This window comes from Lotus japonicus, chromosome 4, assembly GCF_012489685.1.
Source record: "Lotus japonicus ecotype B-129 chromosome 4, LjGifu_v1.2".
Taxonomy (NCBI): Eukaryota; Viridiplantae; Streptophyta; class Magnoliopsida; order Fabales; family Fabaceae; genus Lotus; species Lotus japonicus.
This window is the reverse complement of record NC_080044.1, coordinates 73,994,653-74,020,570: the sequence shown is the minus strand read 5'-3', so window position 1 is coordinate 74,020,570 and position 25,918 is coordinate 73,994,653. Positions and strand designations below refer to the sequence as shown.

The following is a 25,918-nucleotide window of genomic DNA, read 5'->3' as shown; positions in this document are numbered from 1 at the left end:
TGACTCTTTCTCAAGTTCCATGGTAGACTGATAGTATAGCTAGGCGCATAATTAGGATCTGCCCAGATGGTTTTTTTGTTGTCACAGATAGGTTTGAATTCTTATCTTGTGTCATAGTTCTGTTTGGAAATCCCCCGGCAAAAGTATAAAAGGGAAATAATATTCACAAATTTTAGGACTTAAAGCACTTAAATATCTCTTACATTAGTTATATACAAATGGAACATCGAATAAGTAATCTTAACCAAACTTATAAAGGAACATGACATGCACCATGTCCTAAAAGAATTGTTCTTTACAAACCTTCATGGCAATGATCGAAAACTCCCTACCATATGATTGAAAAACTGAAAAATTGGCCCAAGACAAGCTCTGATCGTGTTTCCACCAAAAAGCCTCCAACATGAACAAGAGGCAACCCTATTCTTCAGTCTTTCCGAGAAATCCACAAGGTAGTTTCGGTTCCTGGTCGCCAAAAATGCTGCAGATTGCAGGTAAACCGAGGCTGCACGCTTAACCAACTCATTTCTGATTGTAATGTTTGATGAGTCAAAGTCATTTGCCTCATATAAGGAGGAACACTTTGTTGGTGTGTTACAGATAATATCCTTCAAGCTAGTGTATTGTAAATTGTCTGAGTCCCTTTGAATTGAAGAGATTCTGGGAATTCTCAGTGACCGTGTGCTCTGAACCTCTACTATCTCTGATTCCATTAATGTTATTAACAAAAACCATGTGACACTGAATTGTATTGGAATGAAGACATGCTAAAGAGGAAAAATTGTTTCCTGCAAATATGTGAAAGTTTTCAGTTTGGTATGTTGTTGAGGATGGAAAAAGAAAAGGGTTGTGCATTTTTTAATTTCTGAATCAGGTACATTAAGATCGCTTTTTGGCTTGTTCTTTTTTGTTCAATGATTGTGAGGCTTGGAAAGGGTAGAGAGTTTTGTGGAAAATATTAGCATATGGGTTTCCTTTCATAGGAAAAATATTCCCAGAAATAGAGGGTTTATATTGGACGCTTATTTAGAATTCACTTCAATGAAAGTGTGGCAAGAAAACAGGCAAATTTCAATCACAAACTTAATGCATGTTTTATGCTTTAAAACTTAGAATTGTATTAAAGTTGTATGCTTAAAGCAAAACGGACAAAACAAAAATTAGAGATTTTTTTTCCCAATCACAAAAATAAAACGAGTTTTAATACATTCACATTCATTCTCTTACATCTTATTTTCACTCAATTTTTCTTCCTTTCTCACTATTTTTTTCCTATCACATATGTCACATTTCTCTTTTTTCTTCTTTTATATTTCACTAAGTGGAGGTGTAAGTACGGATTACCTTCCTTTAAAACACACGTAGCTTTATTACACACATATATACCCTGGCATAGTCCATAGATATATCTGAATAATTTGTTTGTTTCTATACGTAATCCACATGCTCTTGCATTTTGATTATACGTAAATTAGGATCTGTCAAAGCCACTAATTGGAATCTGGCTACTAATTAAACTGCAAAACTCAATACTTCCATATGGATAAAACAAGTGCCGACCCAACACTAAATGAGACCTAAAACAAAATTTAAAATGAGACTTTATTACCTAAATGAGGTATAGAGCAAACTTTAATTTTGGAAGTCTTTTTTAGTAAAAAAAAATGGATTTTTTTTATTTTTGGCCTAAAGTCTTTGCTTTTAATTTTCCAATGTATAAAAAAAAAGTCTTTGCTTGAGTGAATTTATCCTTGGGCGGACCCTGGATAAAGTTAATGATTATTAATCAGTGATTAATTACTTTGATTGAATTGTGACCAAATTGGACTTCACTGATTTCATCTTTCTTTCCAAGTCGGCAACTTCCACTTTATAACTTTTGTAATTTGTCAATCAATTCATTTTATATACTCTGATACACACGATCATCTTCTAACTTATCTCTTACGGTTCCATTGTTGACTTAATTCAAAGCCAATTAACCGAGTCCATAATACTGTTCTACAATGTCTGCAAAGGCTCGAGTCATAGAACAAACCCATGTCTCTTGAAGAGCTAAATGGTCCTAAGTTTGAGAAGTCAGTTGGCAAAGTGACATTCTCAAGATTGATAAGTATACCATCTCAGAACAGAACAGTTAGTTTGAATCTTTTGTTGGGGAGACCGGAAAAACCTATGAATTAGGAAACCAAAATTCCAAAAAAAAATGGACATCACATTTATCAGTCACAACAATTCACTCAATATCGACCAATGTGAGACTCCAAACGAACTTAAATTCTTACCATTCTCTCAAATGTTGTTGGGGCGATTGAAGAAGCCAAAGCACAGTGAGCTAACATAAAAAACCATTGTGAAATTTGGACATGGCATCTTTTTTCCAAAACCTTACAGCGTTGCATATGCGGGTTACATCTCTTATAAATTTTTTACTTCATCTATAATTAACCAATGTGAAATTCAAACCCTTTAAATGTGGGTCACCACCACATTAAAACTAAAAGGACTTTCAATCTAAAGAGTTGTCTCACCTTAATTACTTACATAACATTCAGCTTCGATACCCCTTGTTAGAAACATAAAAGAAGCCAAAGAATCAATAGAACTACCAATATACTTGAACACTTCATATTTTTTTAAAACCTTGGATATATGTGTCACATGCATATATTGTTTTTAGATAGCTAACATACATATACATTTTATAACTCGTAAGTTATAAAATATGGTTTGAAGTGCATGCAGAATTATTAATTAAGGATATGTATACTAATTAATTGCTGCCACTAAGTCACTAACTCAAAAGATTAACGTCCGAGCCTCCCTAAATTGAGGGAGAATTCATCATGCAAAAACTAAAAAGATATACAGAGTTCATATAAATTTGAAACTTAATTTTTTATGGATAAAGATGAAGACTACACATAGCAAGTGCTTCTGAAAGTTGTTCAAGAAAATTAAATATGTGGCGTGTAAGTATAGGTCCCCGCCGATGCAAGACTCTTCCCCGTGGTCGGCTAGATAAGACGGCTATGCTGAACTTCATCCGTCGTGAAATTTTCCATATTAAATTTGTCTTTCTCTTTAAACTTATTTTTCATTTTCTATAGTTGTTTCAAATTTTTATATTTGTTAAAGGGTTTCTAATAGCCAAGAAATAAAAATATTTGAATGTTGAATATTTAAGATTTTGACATCAATAAAATTTTTAAAATTTTCAGACAGCATTTAATGTTTAATATTTTTATTTTAATTTGTATTTGAGGAAATTTATTTAAAAAAATGCTGATTAAATTCTAAAATAATATTTCAAAAATTAACATATAGCTATATTGGTTTAAACTTTTGTAATTAGGATTTCAAAATAAAAAACTTTGTAATTAGACATTTAGATCAAAAGAGTTAAATGTGTTACAACTTACAAGTTTATGTGATATATAGCTGCATTTTAAATTGGTTTATGAAAATATTTTTTATTTTTTTATCACTGAACTTTTTTATATTTCAAAGAAGAACAAGTGTAATGGTGCTTACATTATCAAGTTTTTACCCGATCAACAGTTCATGGGGTATGTCTAGTCACGTAGACTTTTCACATAGTTTTAGCGCTTACAAAATTTCACTTTTGTTTTTACTTCTCTCTTTTCCCATTTTTCCTCTTCCTCTTCCCACCCAACCTCTTCAACCATCCCTTAGCCTTGAAGGACTAGCAGGAACAACAACCTTGAAGGCGTCACGACCTCGGAGTCAAAGCTGATGCAAGGAACAAGTTAATAAAATACACTTTCGTTTAGCGTCAACTGCACCGACTCTAATTTCTGTCGATTGAGTAGGCTTTCGCATCAACTTCAATGACGCTAACATATCTTTCCAACATAGCGTCAACTTACAACATTCGCTGGCCATGCCTTTACGTCGACAAGTTGCATGAATACGAAACGTTTCGTGGGCGAGAAAGTTAGCATCAGCCTAACCTACGCTAAATGTTATTGATTTCTTCGCCTGGGATTCATAAGTATATCCCTCCCCTCTCAAAAGTCCTCTTCATAAGCCCTAACATCTACCTATCCTCCTTTGTCCCCCTTCAAGTCGTCGCCGCCCCGCTTTTCCACCATTGACTCTGTGTCGTGACCTGCCGCTCGTCGATACCACCCAAGTCTTCCCTCGCTCCCACATCTCTCCCGACACACTCACAAACCCTGACCTCCTTTACTTCTCCCACCTCCGCCATCATGTATGTTGCCACATATCCCTCTCTCCCCTCTGCCATCATATATCTGCCCCCTCCTCCAATACTACATATGCCCCTACCTCTAGAGTACGTAGCCCCTATCCACCATAGCGTTTGCTCCTCCCCTGAATCCACCATATCGATCATACCCTCACTTCCATCTCTCGTTTGGTCGTCACCATCCATCGGTGCCGCCCCACCTACTCATTGCCTCTGCATCGGCCTCCACCACTGTTGACACTTTCAATGTCGCCTCGCCACCAATCCTCCGCCCTCCCGTCATGTCTGCCACAATCTCCACCACTGTCGTCACTTCCACCTCCTGTTGTCACTTCAAGCATTATTAGGGAATACAAACCTTGAATATAAACTCATTAGTGTCAACCAATGTCTCCGGAGAGTCGCGTCGGCTCAGAGTCAGCCAAATCGACTCTAAAAAGTAGCGTCGACCTTCTGGCTGACTCTACAAGTTCGCTTCGACCTTTTAACGTTCATTTGGCGCCAATGGTCGGTTGATGCTGGTTGTAACTTCGAATTTTAACCTTCTAGTGTTGATATCTTACACATTGTTCTTGTTTTTTTGGTTAATTTTTGTAGTGGATAAATCGCAACTTTCTTTTGCCCAAATAAGGTATTTATTTTATAAGACTCTTGACAAACCTTGATCATCACAGATACAAAAATTATAGTGTTGGTGTATAGTTATAGTTATTAGACTATTTTAAAAGTTTAAAATATGAAATATTTAATAAAAATATTTACTATATTGATAAGTTATAATAATACTTTTTATAGAATAATTACAAAAATTAGACTATGCAGATAACAAACATTTGATCGGATGTTAGTTCTTATCCATTAGAAAACTAAAAATTTAACTAGACGATGCAATCGTCGTTATCATCGCCACGCAGCTAGTAATATGGCACCATTCCCCCTCTATAAACGCAGCTCAAATCACTCCCTCTCTGTTACCCCTGCCTGACACTCACAGACATCATCACCACTTAATTAGTTCTTCTATACATTTTTCAGCCAACTTTGATTTGATAATTTCAATTCCTCTTCATATTATTTTCTATTTTAATTGTGTTCGATTGAGAAAGCAATAAACATTTATAGTTTAGAGTTTTGATTGAAGTGAAGTAAAAGAAGATGGAAGGAGGAGTGGTGGAAGCTGATGTGTCTGCTTTCAGAGAATGCTTGTCTCTTTCATGGAAAAATCCTTATGTTCTTCGCCTTGCTTTCTCTGCTGGAATTGGTGGCTTTCTCTTTGGCTATGACACTGGTATGTTAATACATTTCTAATCTCTTTTTCTTTTTTCTTTTTTTTCTATTTTTGGGTCACGCACTGATCAAATTAGGATGCTGTACATGTATACAGGAGTTATATCTGGAGCCCTCTTGCACATCAGAGATGATTTCAAAGCTGTGGATAGAAAGACTTGGTTGCAGGTATTGGATTATTGTGCTCTCTTCATCTCCAAGATTATTGCTAACCAAACAATTTGTCACTGGAAAAATTATATATGTTCACAAATCGGTTCCACTTAGATCATATAAGAAGAGAATAGAGATGAATGTGTAATATGAAGAAGAATTAAATAAAAATGAGATGAAATAAAAAGTGAGGTGTAAATTTATAAAAATTTGTTTATCTCCTTTGTACATATCTCTTCATTCTAGAGAATCGTATTTTTTTTTAAACATAAATTCCTGATTGTCACAAGATTAATTCATCATGACTAATAAGTTTTTCTACAAATCTATGAGTTCAGAATTAAATTTAAACAAAACGAAGTGATGAATCAGGCCACTACGTTAATCCATTAGAGGGTGCCCTTATTGGTCATTATTTTTTGTTAAGGCGTCAACTTGTACATAAAAAATAGGGCGGTTACGAGACAAATATATAAATAAATAAATTAAACTTCTTGCATGGTTTGTTTTTTTGTCAATAATTGTTTTTTTTGTTTTCATGCAAACTCTTCGCACATCTTTGGTGAGAAGTATGTTTCAGGCAAAATAAAAATAAGTCAAGTATTGTGTGGAGCTGTCACCCAGTCACATACTCACATATATGTATAGTGTATTTGGAATAAATTAAAATTTGCAAAATTGAGTTTATAAAATTGATTTCACACCATTCTTAATTAATGTAATTTCTTTTACCATAAAAAAGTGGATATTGCTTCCTGCAAAATGTATTCACTATCTTTGGATTTTTTATCTTTTATTTTACATTTGGAAAAATACACTATCTTTGGATTTTAAAATATAGAATGCTATTTCTATCTTTAACAGAAGTTTTTCTTTACATGGTTTAAGCTTTAAGATTTAGGATTCATTGATTTACCTTGCACAATTTTACAAAATCTACAAAATCCTTTGAGGATCGAATTAAGGACAATTTTTTAATTTAATAGCAGCCAGTAGATATGGGTCATGACCGCAGCAATGTGATATTGTAGTTTCACGAAATTTTTGTGTCAATTTTCATGATCACTCATGCTATAGCATTTAACATGCAACAAAATTGTGCTAAACAGGATGAGTAAGCTTATATTTGGATAGTGTAAGTATTAGTGCAAATACAGTTAGCACTTTGAGCTAAAAAAAGTGAATGAAACTATTTTTATGAATTGTATTTGAAGTTTAACGTTGCTCTCAATTGATAACCAAACAAACTAAATATAATTCCTTCTACCAATTGTTTCATTCTTGTTTTTCTTCTTCTTTCTGTAAGAAACAGAGTATTTAATCATGCACTTGTTTTAACTTTGCAACACATAAGTATCACACTATCACCTGCAATATTTTAGTAACAGAATCAAGAACATTCAAACTGGCTTGTGAAGTGCACCATAAAAATTTAGACTAAAAAGCAATGGTGTTCATCATAATGCAGGAAGCAATAGTGAGCATGGCCCTTGCTGGAGCAATCATAGGTGCTTCAGTTGGTGGATGGGTCAACGACCGATTCGGAAGGAAAAAAGCAATCCTATTTGCAGACGCCCTCTTCTTCGCTGGGTCTGTGATCATGGCTGCTGCTACAAACCCATCCATTCTCATCGTCGGTCGAGTTTTTGTTGGCCTTGGTGTTGGAATGGCCTCCATGGCAGCCCCATTGTACATCTCTGAAGCTTCTCCGACGAGGGTTCGAGGAGCCCTCGTTAGTCTCAATGGATTTCTCATCACTGGAGGACAATTCCTCTCCTATCTCATCAACTTGGCCTTCACAAAAGTGAGAAACTTCAACTTTCAGCATGTTTTCTTAGACTATTTTGCTGATGTTGTGACTTGTGGGGTATGAAGTATTTTGAACTTTCTTAGAATGTTTTGATAAACACATTGAAATTGTTCTGTCCAAATACCTAGGGTCAGACTCCGCGATTAAGACACTAATTAAGCCTAGTTCTCAGGATGATCCGGTGATGAGTGAACATATCTGCTTCTGTTTCATTCTCCCTTCTTATATGTAGGTCTTAGATTTGTCCTTTAGGTTGCTAGTAGTAATTTAGCCGTTTCATGAATAGTTGATTTAATTTGGGTGTTACGATTCCCCTAACTCATGGTTATCCAATATCCATTAGCTGGATCATAACTAATCCTCTAGGCTATGCTATCATAGGCGATAGCTCGGTAGGTACACAATCCTCCAAGTCCTAAGCATTTTGCTTAGTGGATTCCTAGTGCATATTAATTTGGAAATCTTTCTACAATTGATTTTAAAGTCAAAATCAAGAAACTTCTGTGAGTATAGATTCTGGGTACCATAATTGATTCGAGAAAAAAATAAGCTGATTCAGACTTACTATCATTCAAATTCAGGGGATGGTTACACTTTTAATTACATTATCTAGAGTGTTGGTCCAATATACTAGTGTTTTAAACTTTGGTTGTTTGATAATCAATTCAGGCACCAGGAACATGGAGGTGGATGTTAGGAGTAGCAGCAGTACCAGCTGTGTTACAAATCATACTGATGATCATGCTACCAGAATCACCACGTTGGCTGTTCAGAAAGGTTCTAGCTTCTATCATAAATTCATTGTTTTGAATAGTTTTTTTCCTTTTCTTATTAAGAGATTGTATGTTTACTTGCTTTTGTTTTTTGACTTTAAATGGAATAACAGGGAAGAGAAGAAGAAGGTAAAGCAATTATAAGGAAGATTTACCCGCCCCAGGAAGCCGAAGCCGAAGCCGAAATTGTCACTTTGAAGGAATCAGTAGAACTTGAAATCAAGGAAGCAGAAGTTTCTGATAAAATCAGCATAATCAAAATGCTGAAGACTACAACTGTGAGAAGAGGTTTATACGCCGGAATGGGGCTTCAAATTTTCCAGCAGTTTGTGGGGATCAACACTGTCATGTACTACAGCCCTGCCATTGTTCAGTTAGCCGGTTTTGCGTCCAATCGAACTGCGCTTCTTCTGTCACTCTTCACGGCCGGGCTAAATGCGTTTGGCTCTATTTTGAGCATATACTTCATAGACAAGACAGGGAGGAAGAAGCTTCTGCTGTTCAGTTTGTCTGGGGTTGTTTTGGCTTTGGTTGTTTTAACTGTTGTGTTCCATCAGAGCACAAGTCACTCTCCAATGGTTAGTGCATTTGAAACCTCTCAGTTCAATAATACTTGTCCAGATTACAGTTCAGCTGTGAACCCTGGTGGATGGGATTGCATGAAATGCTTGAAGGCTTCTCCAGATTGTGGCTTTTGTGCTAATGGAGCTAACAAGGTAAACTTGTTCTCTTCCCTTCCTGATTGAGTATTCCAAATGATTTCAATAGTTCATCATTTCCCATACTTGATATATCTTACTTCAAATCTATAGTTAGCAGCATAGTTATCACTTTTCAGCAATATGATATCATTATCAACTCATAGGATGGGAAAATCGTGTAGTAAATAAATAAGCAAATTACTGAAATTAGTCTTGAAGTTATTCTCTTCTTGCAGCTTAATGCATGTTTGTTCTATAATTGATTCTAAAGGCAGAATCAATTCTAGGGAGAAGTGCGTGTTAACGTGCGTGTTAGCATGTCATATGTCTCCAAGATTAAGGAATTTTAGGGACTAAGTTGCTAATTTAGACAAAAACTGCCATAATCTTTATTATATCTCTAACATAGCACCAATTATATGCAGCTTCTACCTGGGGCTTGTTTGATCTCCAATGACAGCACAAAGGACCAATGCCATAAAGAACACAGGCTATGGTACACAAGAGGATGTCCTAGTAAATCTGGATGGCTTGCAATAATAGGCCTTGCACTCTACATCATATTCTTCTCACCCGGGATGGGAACCGTGCCCTGGGTTGTCAACTCTGAGATTTACCCTCTAAGGTATCGAGGAATCTGCGGAGGAATGGCGTCTACATCAAATTGGGTCTCGAATCTCATCGTTTCTCAGTCATTTCTATCCTTGACACAAGCGATTGGGACGTCAAATACATTCATGATATTCATATTCATCACTGTTGCTGCCATTGTCTTTGTGATTATTTTTGTGCCGGAGACGAAAGGGCTTCCCATGGAAGAGGTGGAGAGGATGCTAGAAGGGAGAACTCTTAACTTCAAGTTTTGGCAGAAAAATTCTAAATCTGGAAAAGAAGTGTTGAAACAAAAGACTCAGTCAACTTAAGTTAATTGTGCTGTGTATAATCACCTATAATCAATAATGTGTGTGTATGTAGGTTCAGAAAGAAAGCAGTAATAAAATAGTGTAATGTAGACTAGCAATGTAGATTTGATAAAAGTTCATCTTCTGTCAATGAAAAAAGGGTTTTATGTGTATATGATTTGGTCTGAAGAATTATTATTTGGAAAGAAGAAACCCAAAATAGTTGGCTGACAAATCATTTGTGACAAAACCTTGTTTTTGCGAGAGTTTTTAACAGTCACAAATGCTATGGAGGTAAAAACTCCTACAGATACATATGTCAGCCGCATAGCAATGTTTATCACATTTATTATTTCTCTCTACTGTTATATTCTCTCTCCGGTGTCTATACAATAGAGTGGTCTATGAGTCATTTTTGTAAACTTTTTAGAATCCATGTGCAGCTGCTGCTGCTCTAGTTGTATGGCCAGACATGACAATTCTTGTTATCAATGGAAGCCAATGTCAAGAGGACCGGTAGAATGTATCTTAGGAGGCACGGTGATCAAGATGAAAACACCAAATTGGTACACAGGATGTAACTATCTTGCCAAAGAGCAAAAGAACACAATTAATCAGAAAATTAGAAAATAATGAGTAATTTGAAGAGTAAAACTCAATTTTACGTGTCTTCCTCCCTACTCCGACTTAGCATTTTATTGTTATAAAAAACCATACAATTAAGTAGCAGTATTCATAATATTCTTGAATGTCAAAATAAAAAAGAAATGCTAGTAACACACCTTTTTTAGGACACGCTTCAGCACACTCATTGTGATTGATTTATTCTTTGAAAAGTCAACACATTTTATAAGAAGTGAAAAAATATGTTGACTTTTCAAAAAATTAATTAATAACTACAAATGTGTTAGAGTGTGTCATTAAAAAATGTTGCTAGCAATCCTCAAAATAATAGCTAAATATAGTTACTATTCATCCACTATTTTTTGTAACAAATTATGGTCATCCACTTGGGTTTGGTGAGATAGTTTGGGCCTACTACTAACTGAAGAAGAGAGTCCATTTGCATTTGCACTTATTTCATCTGCATTTTGTTATGCTTGGGCTCTGCCCAGTCCCAATCATTGAAACTGTAAACTTAATCTGAATCATGACATAAACAGTATCTACGTGCAATAATTTTCTTTACATTTGGTTACGGGGCGCAGGAATGTTTGTGTGATTTCGCTGTCACATGTATGAAGATTCATGACTTTCATTAAGCACTTCTGTTCAATATGTTTGCCATTTCTGGAAAACCTTGTTACACGTTAGCTTAACCTTATCCTTTGTGAATTGTCATATATAAATAACAGTTTTATGATAGATCATGTTAAACATTCACCTGTGAACTATGTTTGATGACTAACATTTAGAAAATGTTATTTATGATATCTTTTTGTGCTAAAATTAATTTGTAGAGAATACTTTTTAACATGTGAACTATGTTTATATTGGTTCGTGGTAAATAGAGACTTATAAAAGGATTTGTTTCTCTTGTATAAAAGTCACTTGTTAACCTGAAACCCGTGCCCTCCTACCTAAAATTCACACTTATCTTTCGTTTTAACTTTTTTGGACTGAACTTGTTTATTGCATTAGATACCATGTTTGGAAGAGTTGCAACAACGGAATGTTGGCATCTAACTCATCAAACGTCTAAAGTTTATCATGCATAAAGTATTAATTGAGCTGCAAGTTTCTTGCAGGTGAAACTTGGATTATGAAAGATTACTATAGCTAGAAGGCCCCGTTTGGAAACACAGCTTAATTAAGCGCTTATAGTCATAAGAGCTTAATTAAGCGCTTATAGTCATAAGCGCTTATAGTCATAAGCACTTATGATAAGCGCTTATTCATAAGCAATTTTAATTTTTTTATTGAAATAAATTGTAAATAAGTTGTATATAAGTATAAACTCTTTTTCATAAGCTGTCATGAATAGCTTATGAAAATAAGCTCAAAACAGCTTATGGCAGGTCATAAGCTGTTTGCATAAGCTCTCTCAAACACTGACATAAGAGCTTATACTGTCAGATAAACTCAAATAAGCTCTTCCAAACAGGACCTATGTATGTCATCTTTTTATAAGATCATTTTTATGACCGACACTAGCACCACAATAAAAAAAATGTGTTGACTAATTTGGAGAAAAATTCTTAATTTGTAGTACTTGTATATCATCATGGGGTTGTCTAAATGATTCATGAAAAAGTTTGGGTTAAATAACTCATCATTCAATCACATTGGAGATAAGTGAGTTGGATCCAATGTGATTGAATGATGAGTTATTTAACCCAAACGGTCTCATTGGTAATTTAAGCATATATTTTTCTTGGTTCACGGTTCACAAAACCCATAACTTTTTTTTTTTATATATACAAAACCCATACATTTTGAACGCAAGAATCTACTCCTACCAAATGGAATAATAATATTCATGATCTTGCAATGATTGAGAAGAAAAGGAAAATCAGAAAGCTCAATGTATTAATAGATGTTCATGTATTAATACTACTACCTCATTTCTTAACTATAACTTTAGAAAAATAAATTCTCCATCTTAATTGGGCACTATGGGGCACTATCTTCTGTTAGCAATATTTTATTGAGAGGTGAGGAATTAAGAGGGACAAGAGCGATCAACGATATCGAAGCAACTAGCAACAAGCCAACAAGTAGTTTTATTTTTACAAACACAAACTGCTAATACGTCTGTCACAAATCTCATTTGTAAAATAAGTCACAAATAAAATCAATAGTACTTGCACAACGGCGGTGTAGGCGACAGTGGGGCTGCGGCAGCCGCGACAATGGGGTTATAGACAATGGGATAGTGCGATAGTGGGGATGAAGTGTGGTGACACCGATGACGCGAGATGGGGGGGCCGGGACGTTGCCTCGCAGTGGATCAACTAGTGGATGGAGAGGGAAGCATATCCAGAGGGGTCGCCATGGGGAGGAGGACGAGACCAAGAGAGAGACCGCGAGGGAGAGGGTGAGGGTGGCAGAGGAGGAGGAGGGAGGGATCGAGAAGGGTAAGGGTGGCGTCTTCGGAGATATAGGGTAAAGGGTGAGGGTGGAGGAGAAGGAGTGAGGGTCGAGGGAGAAGAAGAGGGTGACTGTGGTAGAGGAAAGAGGGAGAGTGGCGACGAAGGGAGAGAATGAGGGTTAGACTTTGAAGAATGAGGGAGAGAATATGCTTATATTGAAGATGGGGCGGAGGAATCAATTGAAGTTTGACGCTAAGCTGGTCGGCCACAAACCGACGCTTCTAGCCGGTGGGCGGACACTACATTGATCGGTGATCTTAGTGTCCGCCTAAGCCTAGTACTATAATTGTTAGAAAGCTTGCGCTGCATTTAAATGAGTTTGCTCATTTTTTGACACTTTGCGTTAGCTAAAGAGAGTAAGTTTAGTAGAGTAATAAAGGGCATACATTGAAATGTGCATGCAGGTTCATTTTCTGTCAGGAGATGGTGAAGTTTCGGTTGTTTCTCATGATTCATAATTAATAAGACATTGATTACTAATGCTAATGCTCATGATTCAATTCATACCTTATTTTGGAATTATGTTTTGACCCACTTTCGGTTGATTTCTGTATGTTTTCCTTTTTTACTTTTTGGGTTGGGGTTATGTTTTTGGTGTAGTCAATGAAATGCAATAGGAGCAATTGTAGCGACAATGTAGTGGTTTTCAGCCTCAAGCAACCGCCACTAGCCATCTTTATTTCTAGGGGCCATGGTAGGTGCTGGTAATAGACATTGTGGAGACTAAAACCCCAGAAATTGAAATTTAGCTGCCACTAAAAATACTTTTTTTTTTGTAGTGGAGGAAAATGTCAAGAAAATCATGTGAGTTTGAACTTTTACATTAGATGAAATTGAAAGTGTTGAAGGGCTTAAAAAAGATAAAGATCTAAAAATCCAATATCTTAAGAATTGGTGTGTGTCTTTTCTTGATTTTATCTATGAGTCCAATGTGGTGTGTGGAGAGACCTTCGTGACGACGCAACAAGTCTATCCATCACCATATTGCTAGCGCCCATGATATGTTGTAGCCTGAGGTGATTTCCCCCTATCATTACATCATAATTTAACCAGTTGATGGTTCAGAACTTTTTAATATGAATAATTGGATACTTAATCATTTACAATTTTATGGAAAGCAAGCAACTTGCAATTATCCTCTTATAATTAACCACCTGCAAAAGGTATCTTCATTATTGAATGGTGCCCCTTACAAGATCCTTAAGTTCGGTCCCTGTTTTTCCTTCCGTCTTTTCTCTTTAATGGAAGGACATTCGCTCTCTTTTGTAAAGGTTTGATTTTTTGTAAAGGCATTATGAGGCAAAGAACTTGTGAGATATATATGAACCTTCTTATGGACCTTAAGTTCTCAAAGGTCACAAGCCGTACCCCACAACTTTGCACCAAGCTTTGTGGAAATTATATAAGCCTTTAGCTCATTCCTCTACCACTAGCTAACTAGCATTTTCAACTGTCTTCAATGTCGTGTAGTTTTGCCTCCTCTCTTAGCTCCTATAAACTAAGGTCTCTTTCTGGCCTCCATGAAGTGAAAAGTTTCAAGACATTCTCTCTTATGCTTCATCCACTTTATTAACTAAGTAAGTCGTCAAAGATGTACATGATGGTATGGGTTGCTATCAAAAAAATATTCTCTATTCACCAAGTATGAGTTAAAATCGAATTACCCTCGATTCAGATATTTTCCCTTCTCCCAAGCCTCATGCTGCATTAAATGTGCTTTGCATTCCATAGCATTCCGTTCGGTCCAAAATGCTACCATGTACCTAGCTCCTCTTCCTCTCCACATTCATATAAGTTATAAATAGTTATAGTTTTAAAGGCTTTAAAATGACTTGTTTTTGTTGCGAATAAGAATATCACTTCATGGATAATTTTTTTGTGAATGTGACATTTTTATTAGCAATAAAATAAGGTTTTTTTTTTAACCAAATCGATTATATTGACGGTCTAGTTGTTGACAAAAATAGTCGTTGATAAGTTATTGACGAAAAAAGTCATGGGTAAGTTACAGACATCATTGACCACACTGGTAATTACTGATGATTTTTTAAAAGTCTTTGAGAAAAACGTTGATGAGACTATACCCACGGTTTTCTTATTATCGATAATTAAGCATTATTGATGATTTTTTTTACTACCGACAATTAAAAATTGTTGACTATCAGTGTTTTTCTTGTACGTATTGGAAAAAAAGCTTCAAGGTTTTGCCTATAATGATTGAGCTAGAAGTCTGGATGATTCCAAGAGCATTATGCCTATTATTGAGAATGTATCTCATGCCTATTGTTGATTTCGTGAGTTTCATTTTTCAGATTCTTCGTACAGTCATCATTTCAATGGCTAAAGAAACTGAAGTTACTAGTATAATTTGGATCGATAACAATAAGTCATGTCAATGGCTAAAGTTCCGGTTCAACAACATGGTATATAACCAAACCAAGTACATCAATATAAAATTTTACAATGTCATAAGAAAAGAAATATGATGAAAGAACCACAACTTATGCATTGCGGTTCGGTCTGGGTGGCTTTGGACAGCCCTAGGCTAGGCCATAGGTCCCTACGAACGGCCTGGCCTATTCCCCACCCGGCCACCCCTACACACAAATTCCATGACTCTGTCTTCTTGTCGTGTAGACAACTTCTGTACTGTCATTACACTTATGCTCCTTTATCTCCCTCTCTCACTCTCTCTTTCTCTTTGCCATAAATTGATAATTCTCTGATTCCTTTTTGTGTGTCATTTATATCAAAAACTTCATATTGGTTAAGAGATTACAGAGGTCCCGGACATCATATTTCCTCTGCAGTCTGAAAATAAACCCTATAAGGTGATCGACCGTGTTATGGCTCTTCATAGAAGCATGCATGTGACCTTCTAATTAGATGAAGAAGATTACATGTGGGATTTGAAGAAAAACAGCATTCTTCATTAATGCTTATATATATATATATATATATATATATATATATATCATTTTGTGACAAACATTACAACCAATTATAATTAGGACACGGGAAGAAAATAACAAATAATACGATGGAGTCTCAATCACACACGTTTTACTTTATATGACTGCTTTAGCATTGAAATTAAAGCAGTACGGTGTTTTAAGTTGGTTGTTATCTGTGTTTTGAGTAATATGATAAGCAATCCAGACGGAAATAGCTCAAGTTTTGGCCTATTTTTCAAGGTTAAGTTCTAACTTCTAAGTGTGTCTTTAGATATCACTCATATGCAATGTACATAGACTTTTCATCAATCTATAGAAAGAGTTTCATAATTTTTTTTTTTATCTTGAAGTGTGTCCTTTTATCAATATACATCGGTGCCAATAAGTATATAGTTAATTAACTTGATAAAAGTAAAATAATTAGGTGGTGAGAAATGCCTTAGATGCATGGTTAATTAACTGTACTTATGACTTAATTGCTTACATTCTCTCCTTTGATTCACGAAATTAATTTACTTATATCATGATAACCATGTAGTATACGCTAGTCAAATATACTCAATCTCCACTACAAAATAATTAACCTCCTTAAAAAGCATGAATAATACCCATAGACTTATAACTTACTTGTTTGCATTCTTCTTTAACTTAATTTGATTCATCACCTATATAATTAGTTTACTTTCGTCATTATAACCATATGTAGTACTACCTAAGATTAGCCACATTATTACATATGATTGTCGGGTAACAATTTAGCTCGTACTAAATTGTTTTTTTAGGTTTTTCTATGTACTTTTGGAGGGGACTATGCTCACTTTATTGAGTGTCGTTTGTATTATCGACCATTCATCTAATAATAATTTTGCTTTCGAAAATGGCTTCCCCCAGCTGATCCATATGATCGAGTCATGGATTGACACTAGAATTCGCCTCTTTTAGGTATATATTGCTTAACACATTCTTTTTCATACAATGTAAGACTTGTTAAAAAAATTATTAATTTTATTTACAGAGGAGTTTTCAACACTTAATCTAATATTCACTTTATTTTCAGGTTTACATGTTTTTCTTTTGTTAAATATATCTCTATTATGATTTTCTTTGTTAGAAAATTCTACTTTATAATAAATGTTAAAATTGTTAAATATTTATCCTTTTTTTTTCTCAGCCATTAAATATTTATCCTTAGATAAACTCATGGACTTAAGCTTTCGTAAATAAAAGTCAAATATGTTTAAATATTTTAAGAAGCAATTAATTTATATAACTGATTTCACTAAAAATATATAATAACAATAATGATTTTTTTTTTCAAAAGCCAAAACTATGCATTATAAGGGAACAATAATGATCTACTGGATATGATTTAGTATTTAGATAGACCATGAAGCCAAATATTACATGGCTACCCGTGAAATATATAATGCTATTTGTTATAATCGATCCAACTTTCAAACCGTGGTCGGTGGTTCGGTGCAATGTTTGCCGTGCATTCAAATAAGATAGACAGTTTTCAGTAACATTTATTTGTTATATTGCTTTTACGTTTTTCATATGTATTCATATTTTTGTCATGTGGAATATTGTCTTTTATTCTCTCGGCAATGTGATGTAAAAGTACTAATGTACGTAGAGTAGGGAAATGATATCTGGATCGTTAGTTAAGGGAAAAATAGTTGGTGAATTCTTCATTTGAGATGTAGACATGTTAAGCAAGAAAATTGAGAGAGTTTTTTGGTACAATAGTTAAAGAACAAAAAAAGAACGGGAAATCCGGCTTAAGACCTCACAAAGGTTAGAGCCAACTAATAATAAGAGACTCATCCCAAAAGACTAGGCTATTATTCTGAACAGCACCAAACTTAACTAAAAAGTCAGCACACGCATTTGCCTCCCTGAGAGTATGCAACACATCCAAAATAAAACTAGAGTACGTATAGAGATGAATGCAATGTTGGTGTGTATTTAAAAATCAAAATTCACTACAAGAAAATGGATGCGTTTAGTGTCAGTGGACTAGCGGCAGTTGTTGTTAACCGCCGTAGAATAAAATTTACCGTCAATCAAAATGGGCAACGCTGAGCAAAAGGCAGTTTTTCCGTTTGCTGTTTGGATAACGGATTTTAAATTAAGTTGTGACTAACAGTGGTTAAGTTCGTGCTTACATCATGAATCAATCAAAGCTAAAGTTTGTAAAAGTGGCAAGTGGTTGAGCAATTAGTCAGACCATATTAACACTTTTGGACGTAAAGCTCAGTGTATATAGGATTATGATGAAAATGAAAAATGAGTGATAAGAAACATGTAAAGCATATGACCGAGAGAACCAGAAATACTGCATGCATCTTCGTCACTTAGAAAAGAATAATTACGATTTTATTGTCAACTTCTAATGTTGTGCACATGCAGGATCCTATCCTTTGGATGATATAGTGTATTTTACTGAGTAATTATCTTATTTTTATCAAACTCTATATAAAATGGATATGCCTCTTATCCACCGTGATCACCCACTAGCTATTATAATCATTCATTTAATCAAGTGATTTGATGTAGTAATTCAAGACTTCATCATTTAAATAATTGATCGGTCTTCGAATTTTAATTATTGTGAATGGAAAAATTCATTGAACAACCTTACTATTAAGTGCACTAACCGTGGAACGATAGATTAGTCTCACAAGCCTATATGTGACAGAATTTAATTGGATGACTGTGTAAAATCTGTTTACACTGACAATGCATGTCCCTTTAATTCATACTAAAATTCATTATTTAAATTGTATAATATGCTAAAATATATTTTATTTTATTGTTTAATCACCCAAGATTTACCATGGGTAAAATCATATTTAGTCACCTAAAGCTTGGGTGATTTTATCAAATATTTACCTTGGCTGATTTGAGTTTGTTTGATTACAACTTTTGAAAACTTTTTTAAAACAATTCTTATTTTTAGTTTTAAAAATTAAAATACCATAACCACTAAAATTTTTTTTTTTTATTTTTAATGTCTGTAAACATCTCATTCAAACAGTTTTTTTCTTCTTAAAAAACAATCTTTAAAAGTTTTTAAATACCCCTTTAATTTTTTTTCTATATTCATTTTTAATCCTTATCTTGTTTTTTTTTTTATCATAATGCTTTGTTTGATTATCATTCAAATCTAAATTTCTATATTTTTTATTTAATTTTCCATACCTAAAAAATAATTTACTGTAACTATGATATTAAGGGTGCATTTAATTTGCTTAAGGTTATAAGGAAAATTATTTTTAGCACTCCAACAAAAGAAGTTAATTTAAGAGATATTTATGAAAATTATAAGCTTATTTGTATTTCGTTTCCTTCTCATATATCGCAATGTCTTTTTTTATTAAGCTAATCAAAGTAGCTTATTTAAATGGTCTATTTTCAATTTTATTAGAATAATGATTATATTTAAAAGCTCAGACAACCACCTAAAAAGTTTTAAAAAATTAAAGAAAGTAAAATTTTAAAAGAAAATTATGAAATAATTGCATTCTAAATATTAGTTGAATATCACATTCAGTCTCTAAACAAAATGTGATAATATAAGACTCGTAAATTTTAATTTTAGTCATTTTTAACATTTGAGATAATTTTATTCAACCTAGGTATAATAAATGTTAAATATCTCTCAAAGAGCGTGTATCATTTAACCACTATGACCGATACCCACCCATTGTGTTTTGCACTCTATTTTCGTAAATTTAATTTAATACGATAAAAAATTTATGTTTGATTTTTTTTTATTCATCCATTTATGTTAAATTAGCTTTTGTTTTTTCAGGGTTGTTATATCTCCTATCCATTTGTTCTCGTAAAACAAAACTCAAGATTGCTCTGGTTCATCAATTCACATTAACTCAGTCAAAGCATGAATTTTTTTAAAAGGAGTCAAAGCATGAAAAAAAAAATTGGAAGGTAAGCATGAAATTACTTTTTTTTAACAGAGCATGAAATGACTTCACTTCTTATTTTGTTTCATAAATACAACTTTTTAGTACTTTTTATAAAAAAATAATTCAAGGTCTACATTAAGAATGTTTTTATGAGATTACATTAAAAAAAAAAGTTGGGAGAGACGTGCAACCATTTACCCATTTACCTGTAATGACATCCGTCAAACTTAATAAAGAAGTTTTTATGAGAAAAAATTATACTAAAGAGATAAGGATGACAATTAATTCCATCATTAATATCTCCTTTATTTTTACTTTCAAAAATATCTCCTTAAGTTTTTTAGCAAAACTAATTTTTCCATATCAAATATATTGATTAATTATAATGGATAACGATGATAACAGTTCAAAAACTGTAATCCGAGTTTTACGATATTTCAGCATTCTCATTCTCTCCCTCTATAAATACAACCACCCTCTCCCCTTTCTTCCACATTTCCTCAGTCTCACAAGTCAGAACTGAAACATTTTCTCACTAGTTTTCTTCTCTCTCTCTCTCTCTCTCCCTTCTTCTCTCTCTATACACTCTTCTGTGATTACTCCAATTCATAAGGAGCAAAATCACACCATTTTCACATGGAAGGAGGAGTCCCTGAGGTTGATATCTCAGCCTTTCGGGAATGTTTGTCTCTTTCATGGAAGAACCCTTATGTCCTTCGCCTCGCTTTCTCTGCTGGAATTGGTGGCCTTCTCTTTGGCTATGACACTGGTAAATAAATTAATAACCTATGCAAACGATTCTTTTAGTTTTTAAATTGCGATCGCAGTTGCTGTTGTCGTTATGTCGCGGAATTGTAGACAAATGCGGATTGATACATCCGCAATTGCAATTTATGTCGTGAGAGACTCGAAAACCCCATTACATTGCCGGTGGCCGCAATTGCGATTATGGGCGGCAATTTAAAGTCACTTGTTATTTTTTATTTTTTTCTAATTCATGACCACCATTTCCCCTGTTTTCCTCTGTTTTCCCCTGTTTCAATTTCTCATGTCAAGCTTACCCTGTTTTTTTTGACACCTGTTATTCATGAATTTTATCAAAAAGAAATTGATGTTATTTCTGTGATGGGATGTTTGCAGGGGTGATATCAGGGGCTCTTCTGTACATCAGAGATGATTTCAAAGCTGTAGAACAGAAAACATGGCTTCAGGTAAATTGAATGAACACCTAATTGCATTTGTTTTTCATAGATGAAAACTTTGTCCTTTATCCAATTAAATCTCCATTGTGTTGTGGGAATTCTGAGTCCTTATTTAATGAGTCCTCGTGAATCTTTTTCACTACAAACTTGAAAAAAAAAACAAAAGTTCATGGTTTTTTTCACTATTAAATACAAATTAGCACTTTGTCAACCAACTGATCCTACTTTATGATAAAGGTCAAATTTCTCCTGTGCTCGTGATTTTAATTTGATGATGGTTTGGTGGAAATTGATTAAATTTGTCTGCTTTTACTCAGTGATCACGAGAAGAGCGTTACTGTGTACATATTTTTATTCGTTAAATTAAAACACTTCTTGTGACTCTCAGATTTTTTATCCAAAAATAATAAATAAATATATGGTTTTTAACTTTTTAAGATTCTCTCTTTCTCTATCTTGGATTGTTATTAATTTTGGTCTCCAAATACCACATGATCCGGATTGATCCGTTACATTTACATACTTTTAATATTATTAGTATTTTTTCATCTCAATTTTTTTTTTTTCACTTTTATACATCCATCTATTACTATTTTTTTCTTCTTCATTTGGGTTTGAAGACATCCCCACAGAACATAAACTGACAAGTGACAAGTGCCTCTTTCCTGAAATCCTAACATATTCTTCTCACCCTGCATCATCATCAATCAATCAATTCATAAAAAGGAAAGGCATAAACTAGCATATATAATAATGGGACCCAGTAATTGCTCAAAATCAAAATAAACTGATGTTATTAAATTCTTTTTTTTTTGTTATTTGGAGGGAATTTTATCAATTCTACCAAAAAAAATTGGCAAGATAATACCACCATTTAATGATAAGATCTCATTCTTTTTATTTTATTTTATGAGCTGTTTAAAGTGCAGTTAATTCGATTTTTTTTGAAATTTAAATTTAAAACTATTTTCACTTATTTTATTGTTTATATTTTTTTAAAAAAATAATTTAAATTTTTTTAAAAAAATCAACTTTTTAGGTAATCTTTAAAGTCACTTTTTCCTTCTTTGTTTTCTGTATAAGCATTTTGTACCCCAAAAAAACTATTCATATTTAAGTTTTGTATCTTATGTGAAATTATTCACATCTACTGAGTGAACTTACTGTTTTCCATTAATTGGATTTGATCATTAAAATTTGAAATTCCAATTATGATTTTTTATCATCATGTGTAAATTGGTGAAGTCTACTGTATTCTATGAAGTCATACATTTGGAGAATTAAAGGATTTGTCCTAGTATTTGGGTGTAATGTAACATACTTTAACTTGTGTTTTGACAAATCATGAGTTACTATGGTTGAACTATGTTGTAACACTACCGAGTCTAGTCTGTGACCCAAAACTAGTCTGCGTAGACTCGCGAGTCTAATGACTGTGGTTGAATCATGTTGAAGCAATGTGACTATTGCAGGAAGCCATAGTGAGTACTGCAATTGCTGGAGCAATTCTAGGTGCTGCAGTAGGTGGATGGATGAATGATCGTTTCGGAAGGAAATTTTCGATCATCATTGCCGATATACTATTTTTTATTGGCTCTGTGATCTTGGCGTCTGCTCCCAACCCAGCTGTTCTCCTTGTTGGCCGTGTTTTTGTTGGCCTTGGCGTCGGAATGGCTTCAATGGCGTCACCCCTCTACATTTCGGAGGCTTCACCGACTAAGGTTCGCGGAGCCCTTGTGGCTCTCAACAGTTTCCTCATCACTGGCGGACAATTCCTTTCCTACCTCATAAACTTGGCCTTCACTACGGTGAGAAACTACCCTTAACCATGTTCCAAAATACTCTTTTTTTATACTCGCTACAATGCTACTTGTTTTAATGATTTGTGATATAAATTATTATAATGTTCAGTAGTTCATATCAAATTCCTTTTAATCTTGTGTATGGTAAAAAATTTGAGCGCTAGCCCCACGAGAATATGGATTCTTGTCCTTGATAAGCTTAGTTTATGATGTTGTTAATCACTCAAATTTTCTTGTATGTTGAATTGAAATTTTGTATCTCATCAACTTGGCCCTCACTAAGGTGAGAAAAACTACCCTTATCAGATATCATGTTCCAAAATCTTCTTTTTACTTGCTACTTTGTTTTAATGATTGGTGATATAGTGTAGTAAAATGTTAAGTAGTTCATGTTTGATCCATTTAAGTAAAGTCTCAGGTTCAAGTCTTGTATATGAAAATAAAAAATTTCATAAGAGAGCTAGCCCCACAAGATCGTGGATGCATAGGGCTCGAACATGATTGTCTCTAATAATGTTAATGAAACTATTAAACATGTTTAGTTTATGATGCTGTCTTACATGAATAATCACTCAAATTTTCTTGTATGATACTATTAAAGTTGTGCTGCACCTTATTATGTGGTGATTGAAATTGTGGTTACTTTTTTATTCAGACACCAGGGACATGGAGGTGGATGCTTGGGGTAGCTGCAGCACCTGCTGTAATCCAAGTGGCCCTAATGTTTTTCCTCCCAGAATCACCGCGTTGGCTCTTCCGAAAGGTTAGTTGAATCAGCACATTCATCATGCATCTGACTTGTTCTATTTGATTTTTTTTTGTCTGAGAAACAACTCACTTTTCTGCTGTTCTGTTTTGTCATTCCAGGGAAGGGAGGAGGAAGCAAAAGAAATTCTGAGAAAGATTTACGCCCCTGACATGGTCGAAGCCGAGATTCAAGCTCTGGAGGAGTCAGTTGCCTTGGAAAAGAAGGAATCAGAAGGCGAAAAGGTCACCCTGATGACACTGCTGAAAACCAAATCTGTGAGGAGAGGTTTGTATGCAGGAGTGGGCCTCCAATTCTTCCAGCAGTTTGTGGGGATCAACACTGTCATGTACTACAGCCCGACCATTGTTCAGTTAGCTGGTTACGCGTCGAATCGGACAGCCCTGCTTCTATCTCTGATCACTTCTGGGCTGAATGCATTTGGTTCAATTCTGAGCATTTTCTTCATTGACAGAACTGGGAGGAAGAAACTTGCTTTGATCAGTTTGTGTGGTGTTGTTTTTTCCCTGGTCCTAATCACTTGGTCATTCAGATTGACTGAAACTCATTCCCCAATGATCAGTGCAGTGGAAACCTCTAGCTTTAATAGCACCTGCCCTGCTTTCAGCCATGCTGTGAATCCTGCTGAATGGAATTGCATGAAGTGCCTCAAGGCTTCACCAAAATGTGGTTTTTGTGCATCTGCATCTGACAAGGTAAGAAGTTTGTCATCTTCGCATCTATATTTTTATACAATTAATATATCGCGGATCAATTTTTTTTGTCTCACCAATAAAATTTTACTCGGGTATGTTTGTAGTCACCCCAGTCCCCACCCTTGTTTTTTAAGTGACATGTCAAATTTTCGCTGAAATTCAACAGTAGATCAGGTTTCCCTGCTCTTGAATTTCTTTAAATTCATTGTAGTCAGGGCTCAACAATCGTGAGTGATCATGATCAAACGGCTATAGAGATTTGACTGTAGCGAATTTAGCGGAATTCGACCGCAGGAAATTCAAATCCAGAGAATATTTTCACATATGCATTGTAATCAACATTCTCTCAAATTATGTAACACTCCTATGCTAATTTCTCACACTATTATCTTTGCAGCTTTCACCTGGGGCATGTTTGCTCTCTGATGACAACACAAGGACTCAATGTCAAAAAGTTCACCACAGGCCTTGGTACACTCAGGGATGCCCAAGCAAATTGGGTTTTCTTGCATTGGGTGGCCTTGCACTTTACATCATATTCTTCTCACCAGGGATGGGAACTGTTCCATGGGTTGTCAACTCTGAAATCTATCCTTTAAGGTACCGCGGAATCTGCGGCGGGATTGCTTCAACAACAGTTTGGGTTTCAAATCTGGTTGTTTCCCAGTCCTTCTTGTCCCTGACACAAACCATTGGAACTGCATGGACATTCATGATGTTTGGAATTATTGCTATTATTGGCATTTTCTTTGTGCTCATTTTCGTGCCGGAAACCAAGGGAGTTCCAATGGAGGAAGTTGAGAGTATGCTCAATAAAAGAGCTGTGCATTTGAAGTTTTGGGAAAAGACAAGTGGTGGGGAGAAGAATTGACTCAGTTTGAGGCCATTTATATTGGTTTTCAAGTTTGTTAGTGAAGAACTTTCTAGTCTAGAAAACTATGAATCCTTGTTGATGATTTATGATATTTTATCTCTAAGATTTGCAGACTTCATATTAGTTTTCATTATGTTTTGACTGGATTGCTTTCTTGAAATCCTTATGAAATCTCCGAAGCTTGAACATTATGGATTAAATTTTAAAATAATTATTTGCATATAAAATATTGATAAGTATTTAGTCATAATCTTGTGCTTTAGTATTTTTTTTCTTCAATGTGGAACTGCAAAGTGCAAACTTTGCTATTTTTACTGTTCAGCCCTAGCATTTGGAAAATAGAACTTTCACCACATGCTTTTCATCCTCTTTGGTTGTGATTATACCCTTTTCACATTCTAGTTTTCTTTTGTTCTACTGAACACATTGTAAATTTATGTTCAAATAAGCAATGCTTGATTTATCATTGTTGCTTTATTTAATTTGGGATTTTGGACCAAGGACTTGTTTTGTAGGTTTTACATAAAAACTGATAAATTTCTTCAAGAATTTTCAACATAAAGGGCTTTGGCTTCGAGAAACCAATTTCATTGTTGAATTTTAGTTTTCAGAGTTGCATCCTTTATTTCATTTTTTATTTATAAGCAAATTCTAAAACTCAGCATATTATTTGCATACAAGTGACAACACAATTAGAATGTATCATCTTAGCATACATACTAGAACTAGGGGTGTTTAATAAATTCG

The 25,918-nt window shown here is 34.5% G+C and overlaps 2 protein-coding genes across 2 annotated transcripts; both read left to right on the top strand.

The window, feature by feature from the left end:
• The first annotated feature begins 5,119 nt into the window (after positions 1–5,119).
• On the top strand, positions 5,120–10,030 carry LOC130714909 (probable inositol transporter 2). The gene is made up of 6 exons (XM_057564886.1): positions 5,120–5,519; positions 5,616–5,686; positions 7,140–7,475; positions 8,151–8,258; positions 8,368–8,970; positions 9,381–10,030. Exons 1-6 carry the CDS (start codon positions 5,387–5,389, stop codon positions 9,876–9,878), a joined length of 1,749 nt encoding a protein of 582 aa, XP_057420869.1. The 5' UTR covers positions 5,120–5,386; the 3' UTR covers positions 9,879–10,030.
• Positions 10,031–20,321: 10,291 nt separating this feature from the next.
• Positions 20,322–25,359, top strand: LOC130714754 (probable inositol transporter 2). The gene is made up of 6 exons (XM_057564702.1): positions 20,322–20,601; positions 20,973–21,043; positions 22,507–22,842; positions 23,492–23,599; positions 23,704–24,297; positions 24,695–25,359. Exons 1-6 carry the CDS (start codon positions 20,469–20,471, stop codon positions 25,166–25,168), a joined length of 1,716 nt encoding a protein of 571 aa, XP_057420685.1. The 5' UTR covers positions 20,322–20,468; the 3' UTR covers positions 25,169–25,359.
• The last annotated feature ends 559 nt before the right edge of the window (positions 25,360–25,918 follow it).

Bases quoted from the DNA above. Each gene is read 5' to 3' on its own strand.
- LOC130714909 (XM_057564886.1), top strand. From the start codon at position 5,387: ATGGAAGGAGGAGTGGTGGAAGCTGATGTGTCTGCTTTCAGAGAATGC. The intron at 5,520-5,615 runs GTATGTTAATAC...ACATGTATACAG, and splicing joins TCTCTTTGGCTATGACACTG to GAGTTATATCTGGAGCCCTC. The intron at 8,259-8,367 runs GTTCTAGCTTCT...ATGGAATAACAG, and splicing joins CACGTTGGCTGTTCAGAAAG to GGAAGAGAAGAAGAAGGTAA.
- LOC130714754 (XM_057564702.1), top strand. From the start codon at position 20,469: ATGGAAGGAGGAGTCCCTGAGGTTGATATCTCAGCCTTTCGGGAATGT. The intron at 20,602-20,972 runs GTAAATAAATTA...GGATGTTTGCAG, and splicing joins TCTCTTTGGCTATGACACTG to GGGTGATATCAGGGGCTCTT. The intron at 24,298-24,694 runs GTAAGAAGTTTG...TTATCTTTGCAG, and splicing joins GTGCATCTGCATCTGACAAG to CTTTCACCTGGGGCATGTTT.